This window comes from Pseudopipra pipra, chromosome 7 (assembly GCF_036250125.1).
Source record: "Pseudopipra pipra isolate bDixPip1 chromosome 7, bDixPip1.hap1, whole genome shotgun sequence".
Taxonomy (NCBI): domain Eukaryota; kingdom Metazoa; phylum Chordata; class Aves; order Passeriformes; family Pipridae; genus Pseudopipra; species Pseudopipra pipra.
In genome coordinates, this window is record NC_087555.1 from 32,699,021 (window position 1) to 32,723,578 (window position 24,558).

General features: G+C 41.1%; 1 protein-coding gene across 9 annotated transcripts in view; it reads right to left on the reverse strand.

Moving 5' to 3' along the window:
* NCKAP5 (NCK associated protein 5) overlaps positions 1-24,558 on the reverse strand; it is a 395,107-nt gene that overhangs the window by 198,585 nt on the left and 171,964 nt on the right. For all 9 annotated transcript variants that reach the window (XM_064661544.1, XM_064661543.1, XM_064661545.1 and 6 more), the window contains one exon: positions 7,354-7,417. In XM_064661544.1, coding sequence (XP_064517614.1) covers positions 7,354-7,417 — 64 coding nt within the window. The remainder of the gene's footprint in view (positions 1-7,353; positions 7,418-24,558) is intronic.

The following is a 24,558-nucleotide window of genomic DNA, read 5'->3' on the forward strand; positions in this document are numbered from 1 at the left end:
TGAGTGTGTGGCTTACTCGAGTCAACTCCTGCCATTGCCTGGAGGAGCTCAGGATTGCAAAGCTTAACCTTTGATATGAAAATGGCTGCAATTCACTGTTATTAGTGCATGGGCACATCACTCCTATTAGGGGGTGAGGTATTGCCTAGAGCAGGATACATCTGCTTCTAGTCATAAAGCAGGATTTGCTTCACGCTGGAGCCAACTGCCATTCCAATATTCCATCCACCCATAGATGCTATGAGACTGCATGTGCCCTTTCTGTACTTACACATCCCCTGCCTTTGTTATCTATAAATGGCAATTTCTACTGGAGGGCAGTTTAGCTGATATGACATGCTTTCTACAGATTGCCCCCCGTTTTACTTTCAAACATTATATAAATGCGTTTTGATGTATTTTCTTTTTTTTTTCTTCATGTTCAGTGATTTTTACATAATTCTGTTTGACTTTTTTTTTTTTTTTTTTTTTTTTTTTTTAACATCTCCTAAATACTTGCAGCAGCTTGCTGAGGATACAGACCACTTCGGTGAGCTCCAAGCTGAGCGGCAAAACTTATTCCTGCCCCTTTGGATATAGTGCTGGTCTCTCCGTGCCTGTGACTACGACAGCATTCCGCGGCGAGCAGAACAAAAACCACCAAAACCGCGGACGGAGCATCGCTCCCCTTGGAATGGCGAGTACCAGGAGCCCCTTCCCGGTCCCGTGTGTTTTACCGGGAGAGTTTTCCCTTGGCTGCAGCGCCCTCTCCTGGCGCACGGGCGGAGCCGGGAGCGCCCGGACGCGACCCAGCAGCGCTCACCCAATTGCTGCCGCCCCGCGAACTGCGAGGAAATCCTTTGTAACCGTTTATTGTGCGATTCGGCGAACAAACCGGACTCAGAACTGAATTAACCAGGGAAGAGCAACCCATGCTTTGAACGGCAGCCGGTTCTGAGCAGAGGCAATCAGGATCTCATTGGAAAACGACTGTTGAAAGGTATCATCAAGTTTAAGTCATGGAGAATCCCTAGGATTCATAAAAGCCTTAAAATACAAAACATGAAAATATCTGCATATTTGCAAATTTGAAGCAAACGACAAGAAAATACTCAGGACACAAGGTTTTATCTTAAAACCACTGAAAATAAAACTGCAAAGTTGTGGATGAGGACATTTGGCTTAATGAAGTATGAACAACTAATGAGGTCCAGGAGCATTAAACTAGGCTTGTAAAGAATTTCAATAATCATTATGGATGCTAAAACTACTGCTGGTGTCACTGAGTTTTCCATGAGGTCTGTATGATGAAGTTTCTCAGAAAAAGGAGCCAGACAGGATGGCTGGCTGTGTACAAATACACAGCTTCACAGAGAGGGCAGAACAAGGGACAGATTGCATCTTTCTGGTTTGGGATATTTAACATTCAAAGCAACATTTCAAAACAGCTCCTTTGCCTCTCCCTCTGCTGCTTTCTAATTAAAACACAGATAGATTCTTTCACAGATGTAAGGACCCAGAAGTTGGGAAAGACAATTTAGCCTTTCGTAGCTCATCTTTAACACTTCATTTATTACTAAATATCCTCTACTTTTAAATGACCAGGGTGCTCCTGCAACAACAGCCTTCCCCGCTGCCGGAGGCACTGGCAGAGATTCATCATGCTGGTGACAGCGAGCGCCTCTGCGCTCGTGGCAGCACATTGTGCTGCCATCTGTAAGACCCTGGCTCAAGAGCAACCTCAGGATTCTCCCTCTTCTGTAAAAACAAGGTACATAGTGCAGATGTTAAGAGCTGGGCCTCTGAGCATGCTGACCATGCTCGTGCTCAGAGGACTCCCTGCTAGCTGATTAATGGGGCAGCATTAATACCAGCTGTGGTGCCAAGCACAGAGCCAGGATGGTGGCCTGAGTCTCAGAGCCCTGGCAGCGCTGAGGGCCTGGAGAGGTAAATGTGGCTCCCAGGAGAGGCACAATTTCCTACAGTCATAGGTTGCCTCTGTAACTGTGCATTTTCAGCTACCTAAAAAAAAAAAAAAGATGGAGATTTGGCTTTCTATTTTCAACTTCATGTCACCCACCTCAACAAAGCATTAGCAAGGCAGGGTCTGATCTCCTCTTTCTTCTCACCAAGAACTAGCATGCGCATTAAAAGCCTGAATTTGAGTGAAAGAGCAAACTACTGAAATTGCACACAAAACCCACAGGAGTTTGGAAAGCTGAGAATATCAGACTTTCTACTGATTTTAATACCATTTCAGTAAAGACCTTTTCTGCACTTCAACACATCCATCTCCATGTGAACGCTCCAGTTTGGCAGTGCCTGATGAGAAGAGGCAGATCTTTTCAAAGCTGATTACAAGTTCTGTTTCAACCTGGAAAAAAGACTGGATTGCACTTCCCATGGTTTTTTAGGAGGCTGTTACATATATCTAAACATGTTACTTTTAAGAAAGTTGTAACAAGCAGAAGTGACTCAGTTCCTTATAATAATGGGACATCTTACTGACGCTGCGAGTTTTTTGATGCCTTTTCTTTTTCCTTCTTCCACTCTTTATTTAAAATACTTGCAGTCTCCACTATTTTACTGCAAAAACTGTTTGTAAAGCAAGAATTGTGCTGATCACATCAAAACTCATTAATATAACTTGTTTTTCCATTATTAGCACCATCTGAGCCTGTTGAAAGCCTTAACCAGGGCTTTAATTTTTCCACAGAGAGCTTTAAATTAATTAGTGGTTTACATGCTAACAAAGAATCTGATACATTCATAAATCAATCTAATGCAGAAGGATTACCAGAGGGTGGAAACCTATTCAATGGGGACCTTGCATTCACTTAACATGGTGGGTTTTTAACAAAAGGGTGCAGGTGTGGAATAGACGGGTACCGGGAAGAGCCCATGATAATCACTTTGCATCACTTAAAAACGCAGCAGGACACATGGTAAATCAGAGCCTAGGGCCCACCCTAAGTGAAACCCATGTAGATATAAAAGGCAATATCATCCCACTTTAACCTTCACAGTTAAATTGCCAGAGTGGTACAATTTCTTTTATGTAGGTTACAGGCCACTGAACTAATGGAAAATAGAGTCAAATCAAAGGACTTGGATGGGAAGTACAAACTAACTAAACTGTGTAACATGGATATAAATACAAGTATCAAATAAAAAAAGGTAACTTTTTTGTCTAATTATTAAATTAATCCATGTTATTAAAACACAATATAATTGTGTACACTTTTGGCGCTCTTTAGGCTTTTAAACTAGTTTCTGCTAACACAATACTTACTCTGCCATGAGAACCCTGCCATGTAAACTGTGGCAGCATTTTTCTCATATTTTTTCTAACCCAGCACTGTTCACTGTTAAGAAAACTTCACCAAAATGAACACTTTTCCTGGTCATATTTTGTGTCCAAAGGTCTAAAGTCATGGACTTAAAAAATAAAAAAATACTTTGATGACTAAAGCATTTTTTAGTCTTTACTATGTTTTGAAAAAACTTGTGATCTGCTTTGAAAGCTGCTTATTTGAATAATGGGATCTCTGTCACCACAGACACCTGCACAGTCCCCATCAAATGCAGTAAGAACTGTATCCAGGCAAACTGATTGTCTCCTTTTTCCTTATAAAATGAGTCAGAAGAGACATGACTAAGAAAATTGTGAACATGCACACTGTGAAATTAAAGACTGTGAATGACAGGAAAAGCCAAACAGCAATCCTGGCTCAGTGCTGCTTAAACTTTCAGGAGATGGTTTAGCAGTAAGTAATTCTGCATTTTGATAATGGATAATCAATATTTACTGATGGTGGTTCATAAAATAAAGAAACCTGAGCGATTGTCAGGTATTCAGTCTGAATTATTCAGTTCTCCTAATGAAAATAAGGCATAAATACATACTCAGTCCAATATATGAGGTATCAGATTTTCCATACAACCATATGGAAGAAACATATGACAGATTATTTGTACATTTTTGGTGATGAACATTTATTTGAAATGAAGTATCTTCATTTCATCTTCTATAGTACCTTCCAGTAACAAATCAGTCATGAAGAACATAACTCTGGGACATATTAAAAGCCCATCATTTTGGGGAGCGCTGTGGTGCCCACACACTGGTACCACACACAGCACACACTGCCTGATCTCCAGCTTCAGCTGAAATGTCCTCAGAAAAACATCTCCTCATAAACATGCATTTCATCATTGCTCACCTGACGTTATTCTAACAGATATACAAACCCATTTCTGAGCAAAGATACCACAGCTTAAGTAGTTTCTACAGTGTGTGCTTTGTATTTGTCGTTGATTTTATACTTGGCTGCAGCAGTTCCTGTGATGCTGGGTGAACACGAGCAAGAAGGACAGGGAAAACCCACTGCACCACATGTCCTTGCAGCATGCCAGTGACAGGGTAGCACACACAGGGACAAGGCACACACTCCCTGCTCACTGACCCTGCTCACCCTTTAGGAGTGCGGTTTACATAACATGCTCACCTCTTACCCTCATGACCTATCTGTGACAGCAAAACTCAAACAATGGGGTTTTTTTTCAAAGAAGTAGGAAACATTAGAGGGTATTAAATGAGGTGCCATCCTGCCAAAGGCTTGTGTAATGATTTGCACAGTTCCTGGGACAAAGGGCAGCAGTGTGGCAGCACAGCCCATCGTGCTTCCTGCCATGCTTCTCATCTGCTGTAAGAAATGCTCTCCACGAGACTGAGTGAGACACTGAGGACTGCATTAAAGGTGGCATGTGCTGCCACCTGCGCTCTTCTCAAATGAAGGAGTTAGTTCCCCAAAAACCTTCATGCCAATCTAACCAGCACAATAAACAAAACCAAAATGGGAGCCAGTCAAGGCAATTAGCTAATTAGTGATTAAATAAAGCTGTGGCCCGTCACTGGCAGAGAGGCTGCGGGGGGTGCCATCCCTTTGATCCAGAGGAGCAGCCGGTGACAGCACAGCACAGCCCCTCGGGTGCCCTGTGGCTGGCTGGTACCACTGCCTGGCCTCCTCACTGCCAGCCCCAGGGGACTCCATGCTGTCCCCAGGGAACATCCATCACACCAAAAAGAGCAGCACACGGGCTCCAGTGCCCTGCGGGCAGGCTGCTGGCTGCCAGCACTTCTCCAGAGGAAGCCTCGCCAAAAGCCTGCTCGCTCAGAATCCCTCGCCGAAATTTCGCCATGAATGTTTGTAAGGTGTTTGCTCCAAACCCAGTGTGTGCTGCCGGCTCCTCGCTGCACACCCTGGCAACACAGCTACACAACTTACTTCATTCCCGGCCTCCCACTGTGTTCAGATACTCCAGCCCCTGGACCCTTACTGCTCTCGTACTGCTCGCAGCCCAGCAAGTTCATTAATGTTAATTAATGACTGCTGTGTTCCATATTAAAATCACCAGCTCCGAGCTCTGAGACACAAAGAACTTTCCATACATCAACTGCTTCAAAGAAATTGTCTCTACAGGCGCACTTGCCCTCGGCTCTAGTTGCAGGATAATTGTGGATATTATCCCTCAGGGAAGAGGGGAAAAACTACCCAGTATTTACCTTGAGGGAAGACTGCACACCCATAGAGCTACCTGTCACCTCCTAATGGGTTACAACAGTTGGCCTCCCAACAAATTATGCAAAAATACACCCTAGTTAGCAGGGAGATGTGATTAATCCCACAAGCCCATACTGAAAGGCACAAGAAGTATCTGACACTCTGCAGATGAGACCATGAGGTTGGTACATATGCCAAAAGTGTTACTAGCTCTAGAAGGTTAATCAGTATTGCTCATTTCATAAAGTTTTGGATTATCCCACTAAGTATATTTTACACTCAATATATTATACTATTGCTATGCCTCCAAGGGAATGCTAGTTTAAAAAAAATTAAAAGAAAATATTTTAAATAGAGTAAACAGCTCTTCCCAGATTTTGACATTTATTTACACTGTAAACTGAAATGCAATTGCAAATCCAATGCCTGATCTTTGCCGTTCTTCCTCCGGCAAAATTACTCCTGGAGGCAGCAGGAGTTTTATCTCAGTCACGGACTCCTGGATTGCAACTTAACCTGATAAAAGTTTGTTTCTCAGTTCCTCCAGGACTTCTGTGCCAGGCTTCCCAACTCTTAAACCCCATCTCAAAATCTTCTTGTGGCCAACAAAGCCTTCTCGCAGACCCAGGGCAGACACATTGAATGGGAGAGGGCAGAGACTCCCACAGCCAAGCTGGGCACGCAGCAGGGGCTCAGAGCAGATCAGCTATACCTGCCTGAGCAAACCCTACTCATCTCCTTCCCTTCTCTACAAGGCACTCAGAGCCCATTCAGAGCCCCTGTCCCAGTAGAGCCCCCACGAGGCACTCCCAGATCTACAGAGCCAGGTGGGGCCATGGTAAGAGCAATAGATTCAGAACTGGTTTTTCCTTACTTAAGTAAGGAGACTTACTTAGGTCCCTCCAAATCTCACTTCATTGTATTAATCACTAAGGATTTATAAAATGCACTCACTGGAAGCAGGTGGGATTTTAAGAACCGTGCATCCCACAGCTCATGGAGCATCCACTCTCCAGAGACCTCCTACGGCTGCTCCCCACTAAGTTAGACAAACTTGGGACAAAAATTCTTTCACAATCAACTATGCAACTCACTCAGCTCAGTAGCAGTTCCACGAGTATGTTCAAGGGGACTTGTTTGGATTTTAAGGTTTTTGAATGGGTCTGCTTTATCCCATGGAAGCTTAAGACATTTTATCTTAAGACAGGGACATACAAACTCCTTAACAGATGGGAACGGTTCCTTAGATATTAAGTAATTAAGCACACTCAGCACATGTTGGCTCCTAACGAAAATTGTTTTGAAGAGATAAGGCACTCTATAAATTGAGGTTTGCGGTTAACCAAAAATCTGCCATTTCATCTTTTGCTCACAAGGCTAATCTCATGAATTGCTACGTGAAAAATGAAGATACAAGAAGCATTACATGATTTACAAAATTATCAGATTGAGGATTTTTTTAAGCTTTCATGCTTGTGTTCTTCCATTTTTTCTGTAGTTGGCCAAGATTTAACAGGCAAGTAAATCCACCACATTTTGATCTGAAACTGCATTTCTGTGCTTGCCTTGCTTCCAACTCCAGTAAGGACCATCAGCAGGAAAAGGAAACAGCTTTTCTTTACCATGCTTTTTCCAAGGAAGCCAAGGTAGAGCCTTGAGTTTCCTCACATTTATGAACACATCGTAGCAACCCTTTGTTATGTCCAGGACAGCCTTAGTGCTCCGGTGACCACCTTCAGCAAGACCAAACGTACCGACGGCCTGAGGCAGTAAGACAAGAATTGCAAAGCAGCGAGTGGCTGCAGCTTACCATGGCTCCTTCACTCTTACTCTGTGCAACTTCCCGCTGCAGCCGAGCCACAGACAGCTTCTCCCTACGGAAAGAAAAGCGTGTGAATAGCAGTTCATTTTTCCCTATCGGAGAGAGAGCAGCGCTTCCCCATCAGGATGGCATTCCTGCACATCACTGGGGTAACCCTCCCGGCAGGCCCTGCTCTCCTCCTCACATTTCCCTGCAATATTTAGTGGCTGCATTATTGTTTCATTTTGTGGCAGTTTGACAGAGCTGTCAATAAATCAACTGAATCCAAACATCATTTGCTCCATTCAAACAACAAAGTAGCTCATCATGCCAGCGATATGGAAATAGACTGCAAGTCAGATTGTGTTATTTATTTCCCTATAGCCTTGCACATCAGCTTTATTCTGCACCATATTACATAAGCCAGAAGGCTGTTGGATCGTCAATAAATACACAAATAAAATTGAAATTAAAACAATCTATTCTATACCTAAACATATTGTGCTGCATTTTGCAACTACTAAATTATTAGATTTTTTTTTTTAATTAGCCTTTTTTTCATACAAGATCCTTACACAAATGTTTAGCTCGACTGAACTAACAATTAATTTGCTTAATTAAGGATTTGGCAATCACAACACACTTTCAAGTACACTGAAAAGTTGTAAGAAAGGAATGAAAAGTAGGGTTTAGCATACATAGAAAAGGAAAGATGTTTTCACAGTGTATGGACTGTGGAAACATAGAACATACCAAGTATGTGAACTGCTAAACCTAGTCAGTGGAAGGTACTGCAGGAACTGACAACTGCAGGAAGGGTATGGGAAGACAAGAATTTGATCTGGAAGCTCAGCAAAGCAGAAGATACTTTAGAGAAAAAATGGGACTTAATCAACCTACCATTAATATAGAAAGCATCTATTATAAAATTTGAAATTTTCTCATTCTACTGGGACTTACCAGAAAGACCTGAACTATCCCAGTGCAGCATCCTGGCACTTACCTGGGATATATAAAATTTTTGCCTCAGTGACTGCTCAGTGTAGTGCCAATACAAGAGTGTCAGTGGCTCAGGCCTGGTGACATGACCCCGGGTCAGAAAGCGTCTGTTCCAGGGCTGGCAGGACTGGCCTGGCACTGCTGACGAAGGGCTCCAGCCATGAGCCCACTGGCCATGCCATCAGGCTTTTCTGACACAGTTTGAGTCAGGAAAGAAAACCTTCCTGCTGTGCACTGCAGGGAAGTACCAAGTCTGGAAATCACACTGCCATGTCTTCCAGTTCTTGCAGGAAAGAAGAACAGGGGCTGGAAACTCTGTCCCACAAAACCCCTCAAAGGTGCCATGCTATGGCAGAAGGAGGACTCTGTACCTACTCCTGTCATTGACTGGGTCACTCGTATTCAGCATGAAAAACAAACTGCTCTACAATATCTTATTCCCAAATTTCCAAAAAAAAAAAAAAAGTACCCTTTAAACCATTTCTCAGGAACCATTTCTGCCCAGGAAGATCTGTGTGTACCTGCCTAATTACTGTGGAATGACAGCACTCCTGTCACTTAGCCACAGCTCAACGTATGCCTGGGTCACTGAACCAGTTCCCCCTCTCTATTTCGGTAGATGTGGCATTTAAGTTAAGTCTCCCTAATGGTCACCTGCCCCCTCATGCTTGCTAAACCCTCACAACAATCCCCACACAGCTGGCAAAGCCTGGTTATCACGTTAACCCCAGGCACTGCTAATATTGTGATTTGCAAACAGGTATGTTGTTGAAACCACTTAATATTGGTAAAAGTTGAAGATGATACAGCCACAGCCCTGTAGAAGTTGCATTTGTGTTCTTCAGCGTGATATCGAGATCTTTCTTTGCACATGTGAAAAATTACGGAACATTGAGAAGTGGCATTAACACAGCACTGATAGCTTAACACAGGTATCCTAAAAACAGCTTCTAAAAGACACGTACAACCCTCCCTCTTCCTTGCTCAGATACTATCACAGGCAAATTACAAAATTGGTTAATCCTATTTTAAGGATTTAGTTCATCTGCTGGAAATAGCCCCTCGCATTTTTGCACTGCTTCAGTGCCCTAATATGTTCTAGTGGAAAAAGCAAATATTCCCTTTGAGGAGGTTTTGACCTTTTAATTGCAAACCAAATGCCTAAAGATATTTTATGAGAAAATATGCGGGGGGTGAGGAGAGAATAAACAAGCAAAACCCCTCCTCACACCACTCCTCCATACACTTCCTGCCTGTGATCTGGAGAGATTTATTTAGTTATGCCTTCTACATCAGGAATACTCCCACTTCCCTCTCTCCACGTTACCTCCAACATGGAATCAGTTTCACATTTCTGGAATTTTATTAGAGTAAATTCTACTCAACCTCCATTCACACAGAGGGCTCCTCCTAACGATGCCAGGCTTCCCTCTCTGGGTGAGGATCCTGGCTGAGGTTCAGAAAGGCTTCCTTAGCAATTTTCCCAGTGAAGGAGAGCAAAGACTGGCATTCTCATACAATGTTTATAACATTGCTGATATTAGGAACAAAACCACTTTTCAACAGCAGAAAATGAAAGGAAACCAGTCTATCATGTAGGAGAAAAAAAAATCTGCCATAGTGGATACAGAGGAGCCATCTGTTCCAACAGTGTCTACAAATAAGTCAACTTTGAATCAAGCAAACTCCAAGCTCCTGCTTCATCCCTCCCACGTGCAGTGCCCAGGTGAAGGAGCTGTGCACTCACAGCCAGACCCACACAGATGGTTACCTTCATCTGGGCAGGGCGCACAGCAGAGGCTCAGCGTGCCTGTGGATCACAGTCATCCTGAGACTACTCCAGGGAGCTTCATTTGTGATGCCCTTGGCCCATCGCCCACACTGAGCCATTTCCCACTACCTCTATATAAACATACACGGGTGTAATGGGCAAGAAATGTGGTCAGAATCCTGTTACAAGCCAACAGCATTTAACACCAATTTGCAGTGTTGGAAGTTTTCATACAAGATATGTGACAAGAGAGAACTTGTCATGCTCCATGTCTAAGCAGATCAAATAAACCCTTTGGTCACCATCCACCATCTCAGTCAGTTCTTATTAAGGCAACAACTTCAGTGACTACTCTCAGCCCCAATTTTTAACATGGTATTACAATTCAATAATTATTTTAGTATAATAATAAGCTTTTAGCCACTTTAGCCTTTCAGATATTTCAAATGCAAAGAACATTTGACATGCAGCTTCAAAGTTAATCCTGTTCTTTTAATCTTCGCTTTTAAATAGGAAAAAACAGTAGCATTGTTTTGTTGCTATATAGTTTTGCTTATTTTTAATCAAGCATGTTTCATCCCTATAGCTTGATTAATTAACAAAGTTAATTAGCAACTGCAGCCAACCTGGAAGGAAACAAAATCTTCTCCAAGGATTTTAAAAAATTAAAACATGTTCATTGAGAAGTTCTCATATTTGCTTTTGAAAAACCTCCAAATGATAAAAGGTTTACAAAAATGCTCTTTGAAAGCACAGTTTATGCTCTTAAGTTTGAATATTTGTATTGTAAGTGGCAAAATTCCCAGCCAAGGACTTTGCAAAGAAATAATTAAAGAAGTCAAACAAGGATTCAATTATACCCTTTCCAGATGGAACCAAGCACACAAGTAGTCACTGTGTGGATGGAAGAAAGATACATTTCAAGTCTCACTATCGGTAGCAGAGATTGCAGGAGCTTGTTCTAAAAAACAACAGTTTGAGGAAAGCCCATTTAGTCCAAGAAAAACATAAATGTGCTAAATAATTCTGCAAATTCACAGCTCTCCTTAAAGTAAATTTTCTCCTCTCTCTCCTTTCCCATCACAAGCCCCTACCTATCCCCTAATTCTGAACAAATGCTGATAATGTTCCTGATATGGTAACAGATATCGTCAGATCAAACGCCACAATAAAAACTGCACGGGATACATGAAAGACTCCATTTTTCTTAGTTGTTCCTCTTTGTATTGCCACTTTACATCAATACAACAAACCCAAAAGCTCTAGCAGTGAACATCAGCTTCCTAAATTTTAATTTTCATTTTTATTTTGAAACTTCAAATTCAGAAGGTCTTAGATACAAGGCTTTGCTTCTCCATCTAACACAGAAAGGTATTACTTAAAATAGCCCCTGGATAAAGTTAAAATATGCTGAATTTTATCCATTTGCCAAGACCTCAGCCGTTCAGAATCAGGATATATTTTCAGTGGTAAATAATGATTTTAGCATTTTAATGAAGAAAAGTTGTTTTATCATTAACGAATAACACAGACAAGACACAAAAGAATGGAAAATGTCCTAGAAACATCATCTAAAACTGAAAGTAATGCTTCAGCAAACCTTAAGCTCCATGACCCACTGGGAAGAGAAGGGATCTATTCCACCCTGACATTGTCCTTTCCTGTCCTGATCACACAGGACAGCCCCACAACCTGTCAGTGTGCATTGATAGGTCTTGTATTTTCAGCACTGACAGTTGCAGATTTCAAACTTCTCTTATTTTCTCTTTCCTAAGTAACTCTTTCCTAAGTAAACTCCTCTGCAGAAAGAATGAACGTGGACAAAATCTAACAGGTATGACAGGTCCCAAAGTTACTCATTTGTTTCTCTAGTCACCTTTTTTTTTTTTTCAAGAATGGGACAGTGTTTTCTACATGTTTCATCCTGTCTTGGAAACTTTCGCTCTGAAGCAATTTCATTTGGAAGCGGTTAGTTCTGCACCACAAAGTGAACCCCAGATTTTCTTGTCATTTTATACCTTCCTCTATTTGTAAAGCCAGAAAATCACAATGTGACCCACTGACAAAGTCAAGCTTTCAAAATACATTGAATATTTGTTTTATTATCGGTGAGTTACATGCCGGCAAGTCCTTCTGTGCTATTTTGGAGAAGAGAAATTCCAACCAAGTCTCCACTCTCTGCTGTTGCTGTGAGATTCAGAAGGTGAATAAATACTTTGTTTTTACAGGGAAAAAGCAAACAGAAAAATGGCAGAGACTCAGAATCTGAATTTGCAAGGCCTCCCAAACCACTGTGCCTTGTAACCACCCCTTGTTTATCACCTACCAAAATTATTTCTCCTTAAATTTCTTCCCCCATATCATTACTTGTAGCCACAGCATTGTTTTTCAAATGAACCAGAAAAAAGCACAACTAAACCCCATTAAACATGGATTAAACATAGCGTGGTGCTAACAACTGACCTAGGGGCAGGGCGCTGGTTTGTGCAGAGAGACACAAGCCTGGCTTCCTTCAACTCTCGGTTTTCCAGGGAGGGTTTCCCATCCGAATGCTGACCAGGCTTGACCTCATCGAGTCTATGAGATCTGACAAGGGAAGAGCCGAGGGTGGAATGGCTGCAGTGAACTAATGCGCCTCTTTCAGCTCCTATTGCGATCGCAGTGGGCAGCGATGCCGCAACCGCCCTTCTGACCGACGGCCACGGACGGCGAAGGCACTTGGTGCTTCATAAATGTCAGCCTCGTGTGCACTGGGAAACTGGGCTTTTAGAGTTGTAATGGTTTAACTAGATCTGGCAATAAAAGAGTCATCTTGCGGGAAAAAACCCCAAAACTTCATTGTAAATTTAAAGCTGAGCAGAGGACGAGCTTCATTTAATTGTTTTTACAGTAATTGCAAAGACTGGAGTTATAATAACAGAAGTACCAATGCTGTCAGGCAGAAGTAGAATAAATTGGATGAGCCACCAGCAAGGCACAGGCTCCTATTTACTGCTAATTTATTTGTAATAAAAGATAAGCATACAGAAAATATAATTTACATTAAACTTCTCTTCTACAGGACATGATTCTGCCAAATCCACAGAAGCAAAACAGGTAGTAACATACTTAAACTGTATTTTCTTTAAGTGACACTAAGAGCAAAACAAAATTAAAATTATAACTATAATCTAGAATAGGTATCAGCTAACCCCATGGGCTCCTCACTATTTTCCAGTGCATTTTAATGTGTATTAATCTGACGAAGAAGTTCAAAGTTGACCAACTAGTTACTTTCCAGAAGCATCCAAACAAAACACCAAATACGAAAGAAATACCATGGAAAAAAATCACAGGATAACAGTTCAGAAAGGAGAAGGCAAAGAGAAGAACATTGCGAGGGCAGAGCCTTCATTATAAAAGCAAAAACATTGTCTTTGGCTAAAAAAAAGAGAGGCAGAGCCATGGCAAAGAAATTAGAAAGGAAAGGTTATGAGGAGTCCATGGCAGATTATCATCAAGCTGTTTTTGTGACAAATTACTCTCCCAGCACGGGCTCAGCAGTCGAGGTCAGCTGGGCACCTGAGCAGGGTAATTCTCCTCTCCTGAGCACGTGCATGGGGATGGATGGCAATGCATTTCAACAGGAGCATCCTCTCTCTGAGGATGACAATCTTTATTACTTCATTGACATTTATTGTTTTCAGCACTGAAATTATGAGTGCAAGGCTCTTACTTTAATGATTCACTGGTATTTCAGACAACATTTCAAATATTTCTATCTGTTAGTGTTGGAGTGCCTTCTTCCATTATTAGTGCTGATTTCACAACGCTGCCCACATCTCAAATTTTGTACATATTTCGGCCAACAGACGTAGAGTGGTCTAGACCTAAAGTTTAAAATGTTGGGGTTTTTTTCTCTTGAGCTTCAAGAGGGCTTTTAACCCTGGTGATGTAAAGAAGACAGCAAGTGAAGAGCAAAAGCTTTATAAATAGAGACCTTTAAATAACTTTCATTAGTAATTGCTAAATAATTAGAATGACAATAAACAGAGCCATCAAGCAAGACACGGAGATAGTATCAACCATCACAATCAATGCAGTTTCTTGACTAAGAAAAAAACAGGGGGAAAAAAAAAAAGTGATTCTTTCCCCATGACACACACATTTGGTTGCAGGAGAAAAGATTAATGTCTGCATGATACAATGCCAAATCATTGAGATAATTATGAATTATACCAAGCAATCATTTCACAAATCTCCTGGATCATCTCACTTATGACCATTATTCATGAGATAATGCACTCAGCTGCAATTTTTTTCAGATATATATTCCTCTAAAGTCTTTCTTTTGGGTTGAGATTCCAGGTGGAAGAAGAAAATGGGTTGGGGAAAAAAAGTTGAATTTTTTATGAAAGACAAAAATGGAGGAAATGGGGAAACCTCCCCCCCTTTTCCTAGTCATCTTTAAAGTCTGCAGGCAGTAGTGGGAGATACTTAGAGATTTATTTTAAAAAATAGCCCAAACACAAATCTTGCAGCAGGCAAGGAAGTTACACCTGGCTGTCAACTGCAACCTCGAGTATGAAACACCAAAATCTAAATGCTAAGAAAAGCCAAGTAAACAGCACTAGAGTATTGAACTCCAAAATACATCTAAAGTACAAGTTTTCACATTATAAATTCAATAGTCCATGCATTATGTAAATCTTGTATTTATAGGAAAGCAAAATTAAGGTTTTAGCAGGGCCAATTCCTGTATAGATTTGTTCTCTGTTTAAACCTTTTGATTCAATATATCCCAGTTAAACTACTAAAACCCACTACTGCAAATAAACGAGGACTGGATCTGTCCCACAAAATTTGTTATTATTAAAAGTGGTACATTAACCATAAACCTCACTGTCTGTTCTGAAATCCACACCATAAAGTACCGAGCAAAAACACTTCTGACAAATTCACAATGCAGTAGTTTGGAATTTCTTGTCGTAAGTGACTGATTTATCAATTTTAATGTTACATTAACAGTAATATTTGTATTTAATGCTGTATTATTTCTGCCAATAAGTTGCAATCCAAGAAGCATACAGTGGGAATTCGTAATATTAGGCAAGCTGCCAAGTACTCAAAGACTTATCATCATGGAAAACCTTGGTGTTCAAAGAGGAAAAAAGAGAAAAAGAAGAAAAGGACTAATAGAAGGCAGTTTGGAATATTAATTCAGCAAAAGAAACTTTAAATTATAATATAGGCAGCTGTTGCACATAGATCCCCACCCTTTACTATAAGAATTAATGCCTGCTCTTTTTTTCAGGTGCTACTTTTAAAGAGTATCTTACACTAATGAAAGGATGTTTAATCGAAGCCCTAAAGTGCTCTAAAATGGTACCAAATTTCTTTCTGAGAATCCTTTCACAATACAAGGCCTAAAGTTTGCACTTCTCTAATTAAAACACTAACTGTAGTGTTTATCTTCTTTCTGACAGCATCCTCAGAACGACCACATCATTCTTATGACCTTTTCCAGTACAGGTCAGTGTGGAAAGCAAATTTCAGACTATCACCTTTCCCTCTGGTACACTGCTAATTCAGCTGATCCTCCCATAGTAGTATATGGCCCAGGAGCTCCACTTCTTTAAATGGGATGATAAGACACCTCCCAGTGTAGCTTGACAGTGCAGCTGTCAAGTGGGTAAACAAAGAGGCACGGGGTCATTGCTACATTAAAGTTTGGCCCATGGAGAACAGACAACAGTTTAAGTCACCACCTTGTAATCCGTCTTATTTCCAAAACACACAATTGCCACTCTTCATTTCACAGGATGCTTTTTTTGGTCCTAATCCCCAAATACACCTGCTCTTCTTGCTGGAAGCACCAAAGTCGGTGACACAGGGCTGTTCAGTAGAGCTGACAAGGGCTTGGCAACACATCAGTCACCAACACAAGAAATATGTTGCTAAAGTTGATGCTGCTTCCAAACAAGTCAGATTTTTATTTCTGTGACCCTGTGACACTGAAAGCAACAGCAGAGATGTTCTTGCCTACACAGGTATCAGAAGATTATATTTTTAAATGCACATTCAAGAAAGAAAGGAGAGAAAGGACTAGATGGGAACCACTATGTGTAAGGATACTTGGCACACCTTGCCTGCCCTCCATCTGTCATTCAGCAGTTCTCCTATACTCTGGATTTCAAACCAGCAAACAGCTCTAGGTCATGCATCATCACTGGGACAAGTGTAGCTGTTTCTCCTCAGTGCAATTGCTCTTAGCAGTGTCTTCCAGCTTGTGAGTGTGTAAATTCTCACTTGCTGTATCTTGTTCATTTTTCCTCTGGGTCAAGCTGCTCTCTAGACTAGATGGAGTCTCAGTTCTTGTGTTTCTAGTTGGGGTTTCTGGACGGTTTGCAGTATCAAACCCTACATACAGATACAGATTTATACCATTTTTATTGCATTGTGTACTTGTGTTAGTTTTGGGGCTTTTTTTTCCTGTAGTGGGTTGACCCTGGCCAGATGCCAGGTACCAACTAAAGCCACTTTCTCACTCTCCCTCTGCAACTGGACAGAGGAAAGAAAAAAAAACAGCTAAGGATTCAGGATTCATGAGTTGAGATAACAGCTGGGAGAGGTGAGTTACTGATTACTTTCTCAGGCAGAACAGACTCAGAGTGGGGATATTACTTAAGTTTATTACTAACAAGATTAAGAGCAGAAAAGTGAGAAATAAAATAATCTTTAAAACACTTTCCTTCCACCCCTCCTTCCTTCCATGTTTTCCCTCCTCCCCCCCCCAGTGATGCAGGGGGACAGGGAATGGGGGTTGTGGTCAGTTGTTGTTTCTGCCACTGCTCAGAGACAGGAGTCCTTCCCCTGCTCCCGTGGGGTCCCTCCCACGGGAGACAGTCCTTGATGGACCTCTCCAGCGTGAGTCCAGCCCTCGGGCAACAATTCCCCCCAGACTGCTGTCCCGTGGGTCACTCCTCCATGGGGTGCAGTCCTTCACAAATGAGCTGTACTGACATGGGTCCCCCACAGGGGCCACAAGTCCTACCCAGGAAAAACCTGCTCCAGCGTGGGCTTCCCTCTCCACGGGCTGCAGGTCTCCCGCAGGACCCTGCTCCATCTTGGGCCTCCCATGGGGTCACAGCCTCCTTCATGCATCCACCTGCTCAGCATGGGCTCCTCCATGGGTGCAGGTGGGTCTCTGCACCCTGATGGTCCCCCATGGGCTGCAGGGGCACAGCTGCTCCACCATGGGCTGCACCATGGGCTGCAGGGAATCAGCTCCAGCACCTGGAGCATCTCTTGCCCCTCCTTCTGCGCTGACCTTGATGTCTACCTTGTTGTTCCCATGTTCTCACTTTGCTCTTCCCTGGCTGGAATTCTTTCTGCACCACAACCTTCTGTTCTTAAATATGTTATCACAGAGGCGTTACTATCGTTCCTGATTGGCTTGGCCTTGGCCAGCAGCAGAAAGCCTGTCCTGGAGCTGGCTGGCATTGGCTCCACAGACAGAGGAAGCTTCCAGCAGCTTCTAACAGAAGCTATTCTTGTAGCACTCCCCCCCCCGCTACCAAAACCCAGCCACAGAAACCCACTACATTTTCCTAAGTAAATATCTGGAATCCAGAAGGTATCTCCAGCTATATGATGAATTCTCTGCTTTGTAAACCAAACAGAACTAGCTGTGAATCCCTCACCCCGTGAGCCATTTCTAGCAAAAATGAATTATTATTTTCACTGAGCCTGGACTTCAGACGACCTTGAAAAATGAAAAACAAAGGAATAAGCAAGCAAACAAGGTTTTCTTTTTGAAAAGGACTTGGAAGTTGAGCTAACAAATCCCCCAATCACTGGTTGCTCATATATATATTTTTTCTCTGGAGATTTGTCATATGGAGATGATGTGCTGTGGAAATTCTTTTGAAAGGACATGCATTTCCCTAAGGGATTTTTAATGAGAATTTATTGCTCATGAAAGATTCAGGATTGGCAACACTTCAGTCTTCAGTTAATGATCTTTGTTTATTAACATAAAATGCATCACACTTAACAGGAGTGTAACTTTCCCAACTAATGCATCAAAGCACGAAAGAATTCTCACTCCTTCAGTCTTATTCCCTGAGGCTGTCTGAGAGGGTGTTAGCTGAAATTTATATGGTTGTCCTCTAGGAAAATGAAATCAGAACCCTTGTTTCACGTAAAGCTGAAAACCATGGAAACATTTTTTCATAACCAAAATTCCTCAGACATAAACTAACAGCAAGAAATGGCAGTAGACTGCTATTACTTCTCACAGCACCTATTCCTTCCACACAAATCTTTTACCAGCATCGGAAGGTCTCTGCTTAATCCTAATTCTAGTTACTTTTAAATTCCATGGGTAACATTCATGGAAAGTGCTGATTCCACACCCTGTTAGTAAATTACTTTAGAAACTCAAGGAATTTCCAAAAGAGTGATGAAGGCTACAGGCAACTGGGTCTGCAAACCAGAGATCCCAGAAACACACCACTAAGCCACCTCTTGTATCTTGTATTTCTAAGGAAATAAAAAGGCAGAAATGCTTAAGGAAAAAAAAAAAAAGGACAAAATGGGGTGTAAAGCACAAAATCCAAACACATTGTTTTGGATACTAGGCCCAACAGGATTTCAACACTAAGCTCAACCAAACTCCTAGAACCTCCTGCTTTCTTCATAACTACCTTTCCTTCTGTTCTCTCCAAGAGATACATCTAGTTCTCATTTGTTTGCGAGAATGTTTAGAAAGGTTTTTCTCCCAGCTCTCTACAAAACCTTTCACTTTTCTCCTACAATTCAAAAAAGATGTCTGATCTTGCTTCATTACTGGCTGACCTCTTACCTCTGTTTTCAATCCTTTGTTCCCAGATCATCACAACAATTCTTAGTATTCTTTGTAATCTCTTTTTTTTGGAGGGGGTGTTATGCAGTGTGATGTGTTTCTATCCATCCAGAAAGCCCACAGCATGAGGACTTCACATTTTCTTAACAGGCTGCGCTTACTATTTCTTTTTGCTCTCTGAGCTATATTTATTGCAAACTCTCTAACCTTCCAGATGTCACTCGTGTCCTCTTTTAATTGAACACTGAAATACCTTGAAAAAATCATGTGGCTAAGGAAGAAGATCAAAGTGATTTTATTGTGCTTTGTTCACTGTAGTCCTCTCTCTTGATTTTTTTTCTTTACACAATTTTTCAATACTTACTTATTCTGGTACAAATCACTAACAAATGTGCAATGACCTTCCACTCACAGAGAAAATACAAAAGAGAATCAAAGTTGCTCAGAAAGAGTCCTTTTCTTCACTGCTTAAATTGTTTTCTTTTTGTTGTTTCTTGTAATTTCGTTTTGCACCCTCAAGAATAAGAATACTATTCTAGTAAGACCCAGAAATAGTGCTCAGTCAGGTGGACACATTTCTACTGGGAACTGTCTCCACTTTAAGGCCAGAGCAGCTGAAACTCAGATCAGGCCCCTGGAGCAGTGTTTTCTGTTGCAACCCATCACTGCTCTCCTCTATCAACTCACCTGAGAGATTAGAGATTTTCTTCTCACATCATTTTACAGAAAATCAAACAAACTGAACAGTGAGATTACACCTTTGGGTACAGCAGAACAACAGCTCCAATTTCCTTGAGTGTTACCTGTACACCTGTAGACTGAGAATTGGGCACTGGGATTACAGACCAGTAACACAGAGTACTTTGTACTCAAGAACTCATCAGAATGAGTCCAAGAATATGCCAAACCAGTCTATCATATATATATATATATATATATATAGAGAGAGAGAGAGAGAGAGAGAGAGAGAGAGAGAGAGAGAGAGAGAGAGAGAGAGAGAAGAGAAAGAGAGATACTGTCCATACAAGGGAAATCATCCACATATAAACCGTATAGCTTCCATATTTGCTGTGAAATCAGCTATTCAGTTTTACATGTCTATATTCATGGTTTCTATGATTAAAAGCATTAGTGCATCTATTCAATCATTTGAACGTATACTGCAGTAGTGCAAAAAAAAAGGAATAAACCAATTATGAAAATAATTTCAGGTATCCATCCATTTTTTGTAATTCTGAAAGTAAAAAGCAGTTTCCTAAAGGGCTTTTGAGATCAATTGTGCCAAAATGATATTTTGTAAAATTATTCTCATTAATTGTACTTTAAGAGCAACGGGTTATTTAATGATGTGCAACAATTGGTTTTTGGGTCACCTGCAAAGAGCTACTGGCACAAACACATCACCTATGGCACATGTTTTGGGTAGATACAGCCCCTGGAGTTGTCTTCCAATAGGAGTCTCAGGAAATGACAGATAAAATAATTGAAATAATTATTTTCTGAGAGCATCGCTCAAATGTCTACATAAAACATATTTAAGAGGTACCAACAGATAATAATTGCCACATAGTTTTCAGTTTCATGAATGTGATTCTATTTATTGAATGAAAAGATTTGGAGAGAGAAGGTAATTCAGACTTTCCTAAAAATCTCTGTGGACTTCCATAACCTACTAGTTTTGTGAAGAAAAAAACAGATCAAAGCTAATAATAGGGGTTTGTTTTTTTTTTTAATTTAAAGTGATGCTGTAAGAAATATTCTTGGAAAAAGTTATAAACTGATGGACTTCCCCCAGGCTAGGGAATGTGTTTCAGTATGCCTTGAACAAACTAATGTTCTCTACACCACATCTCACCATGCCAGGAAGAAAACAAGCAGCATGGTGAAAATCACTTTGAAGTATCCTTCAGTAACCCAACACACAAATTCATATTCATGCAGCCTTACAGCAATAAAATCAGTTCCATGCTAATGATATAATTGTTTCTTCTACCATCTTGTCTATAAAAGAAGACTAGATAAAGTCAAAGGCAGTGGCCTCTGGCTGATTATGTGTTTTGAACAAATTAGATGATTAACTGAAACCTCAAACTCAAGATTCGTGGTCTCAGTAGACTTAGAAGAGGAGAAGAAAAGCTTTGCTGCTGAAAGGACACGGATCTACAGGGACCTCAGCCCAGACAGGGAGCGCTGCTCAAAGAGCAGTGTTTGTACTGCTCACACAGAGGCTGCCACTGCACACAAGCTTATTCCAATATAGAAATTATAGCTGTCACTTTAAATAATGGAAGCAGCATATGGTAATATATGCAAAATGCTTCCCAACACCTTCAAGTAGAGATGGAGAAACTAAGTTATCAATGACAGTTTTACCACATAATACACCAATGTAACACTTAACAACACTGAAAATGAAATCCAGACATATCAGTGGAGCAATGGCAGTATTTTTATATTTATGAAGCTTTTTAAATTCACGTACAGTCAAATCATAACTGCAGTGGCTGCCTCAGAATGAAACAGAGAAGACTGAATAGCAACAGGCACAAGATCCACTTGTGATGCTCAAGCTGTTTTACTGGTTAAAAATCACATCCTCTGGTGCCCTGAACTTGCTTCAGTACATCTTTAAAACCTGCTCTCTGAATATTAAATGAAAAAACATTGTCAGGTGAAACTTGGGTACTGTCTATCTTTTGGATAGTACAGCTCAACAAAGTTGGGTCAGAACTGTTATTTAAAACTTTTCCAATTATTTGTGATGTGACCATTATGAAAATGGTACCGCCATCATTTTACAAATAAACACAATTAAGAAAAAAAGTCTTCCTATTCAAAATCTAAACCGGGGAAGCAAACACCTTAAAAAAAAAAATCCAAAAACCTCTTGGGGAAGTTTAAATTATTTTTCCACAGAGACATCAGCCAGATCTGCTCTGTGAATGAGGCCAGCTTCTGAAAGCTCAAATAGCATCAACTTCAATGGAAGTTCAGCAAACAAAACAAATAATTTAAAAGATATGGATGAATAAAGATTAAAATGTGTTAGTGTTCCGGAATTTCCAAACTTATTAAATGCATATTAAAAAATACTTAAAATATTAACTGTCTGAAGTATTAAAATGGAACAATTTTCAGCAGTTCAAATGCCAACCAGACACTTAGGCAAATCTACATTTCCCCAGTTTTCACAACAAATAGCATGTTTTAAAACCAATTTGGTGTTTGAACAAAGATCCTTGCCATTTGCCACAGCAGAAGGTTTCCAGGATTGTATCTGGGTAATGAACTGTGCTCTGAAATTACTTATAGTCATCACCACAGTCAGCTACATCACCCTTGGTAGGAAGCAAAATTAAAATCACACAGTGCTCACGTAACATTGCCACAAGTGAGCATTACCTCATTTACAGAATCAGGAAAAGGTATGTTCCAAATCAAAGTATTGATTATTTCAAAATTTAATTCCCCAGTCAAAAGCTATAGCAAGAAAACAAATCCAATAAGGGGCATTTTCCAATTAAGCAAGCCTAATCTTGGTTTTAAGTTACTTTGATATTAGAGATCATAAAACTAGAACCACACTTTAAGTATCCAGGTTAATAAAGTAGGAATTAAAACAGGCATGTATAAAATTAGTGATAAACTTTGTAGGTAAATCTCCTGCTTCACAAGATGGCCAAGCCTTTAGTATATATGAGATCAAAACATTCAACAGAAAGTGTTGGGCATCTTGAATTTTTTCTGATTACACCTAAGGTATACGTTTCCCTTCATTTCAAAGCATTGGGATGGGGCTGCAACAAGCAACTACTTTAAGATCCAACACCAATAATCTGCATTTTTCTTAAGAGAAAGCCAACAGAAACAATCTCCTCAATGCCCCGGGTTCATTAGCCAAATTGCAACTGTGGCTCTTAACAATGGTTTAACAAGAGTGCATAAAGAGTTGAAAGTACTTGTATACGCACAATATATATTTCTATTGGTCCAAGTTGCTACACAGGTGTTTAGAGCTGCTCTGAACTCAGGGGATTGATATCTAAGAGATGTCTCTGTTCACTTTCCTTCCCGAAAGTCTCCAAAGCAGGACACATCAGCTTCTCCTTTTTCATCAGGCTGCAAGAACCAGCAGATTTTGATACGCTAAGATGCTTCCATGTTGACATATTTTTCTTAACAAGATATTGTCTTAATTAGTTTCATCTGCCATTTGGAAATTATCTAGAAGACATGTTAAGGATTTTTTTAGTGAAGCAGAAAAAACCCATATGTTTTTAGACTGCAGATTATTCCTTCCTATAAAACCAGTACCTGCTCATCACTGTACATCCAACAAAAACAGTTTTCATAGTTGACAATGAAAGCTGTTATCATCTAATTTCATCCCTTCATTAAACACTGTCAGTGAGGAAGCATGAGGGGTTTTTTTGCCCTTCTGCTGGCTCTGGCCACAAAGGTAAGGCCTTGCACCAGGAGCGCTTCCACAGACGTCTGTCTACGAAGGTCTCACCTGGCATCAATGCAACGCCCCAGTGTGTTAGAAGATAATACAACTACTTGCTAATCAACATTATTTTAGTTAGCATACTTCTGCTTTTCTCACAATCTCAGATGCAGGAAAAGATAAACTCTCAAGGTGCATGAAGTCTATCAACAGGTACTTCCCCCAGCACTGTCCTGTGAAAACATCATAAAAACCCATACCTATTTATAGACAGTGCTTCTGTGTGCACCTATAAAAACCACAGCTTTGTTTAAAAATCCTGAGCTTCCAATTTCTCAGAATTGCAAGTGACAGATAGAGAAAACAATTTATTTTCTGGATAGGTACTGAATAATTTTCAGTTTCCCCTATACACAGATCATGATCTACAAGGTTTCCCAAAGATGTATTTTCTTTAAAAACAGCAATATCTTTTGGAGCATTCCCTGCAACAATACTAATCAACCTTCCTTTATGAGGAGAATGTTTCTAAGTAAATGCACAAAAGTACCTGACGGCATCAAAAGTATTAATGAAGTATTTAAAACGCTAGAAAATTATGTCCATCATACCAAGCAGTAATTTAACACTTTAAACAGGAAGCCAGATGGCTGGTTTCAGTCAGCCCATTTCCAGTGACATGTATTTAATCAGCTGAATTACCCCAGACAAATAACCAGCCCGGATTTTTAAGAGCAGGACAATGCCAGAGCGGGATCGCTCGAGCTGGAGATCAGCCGGGTTTAGAAATTACTTCAGGCTGGGGCTCGCCAGCCCTTGGCAGACCAGAGGCAGCAGGGCTCAGCCCCGCTCCCTGGGCCAGCAGGATGACTCAGGCACCTGCTGGAAAGCCCAGCGGCTCGGCAGGACCTGCGGGACATTCCCGCAGTCCCGGCCGCAAATCCCCCAGATGGGCTTTTAATTAGCGCCCCGCCGCCTCCTGACAGCCCGCGATCCCCGCAGCCAGAGCGCCCGCAGCCTCGGACACAGCACACCGCCTCTGCCGGGGCCCAGCTGGCCAGCCGGGAACCAGACAGGGAGAGTTTGACTGCAGACGAAGGGGAATAAAATTCTGTCACTGCCACAAAGCAAAATGTCCCTCTGACTCTCCAG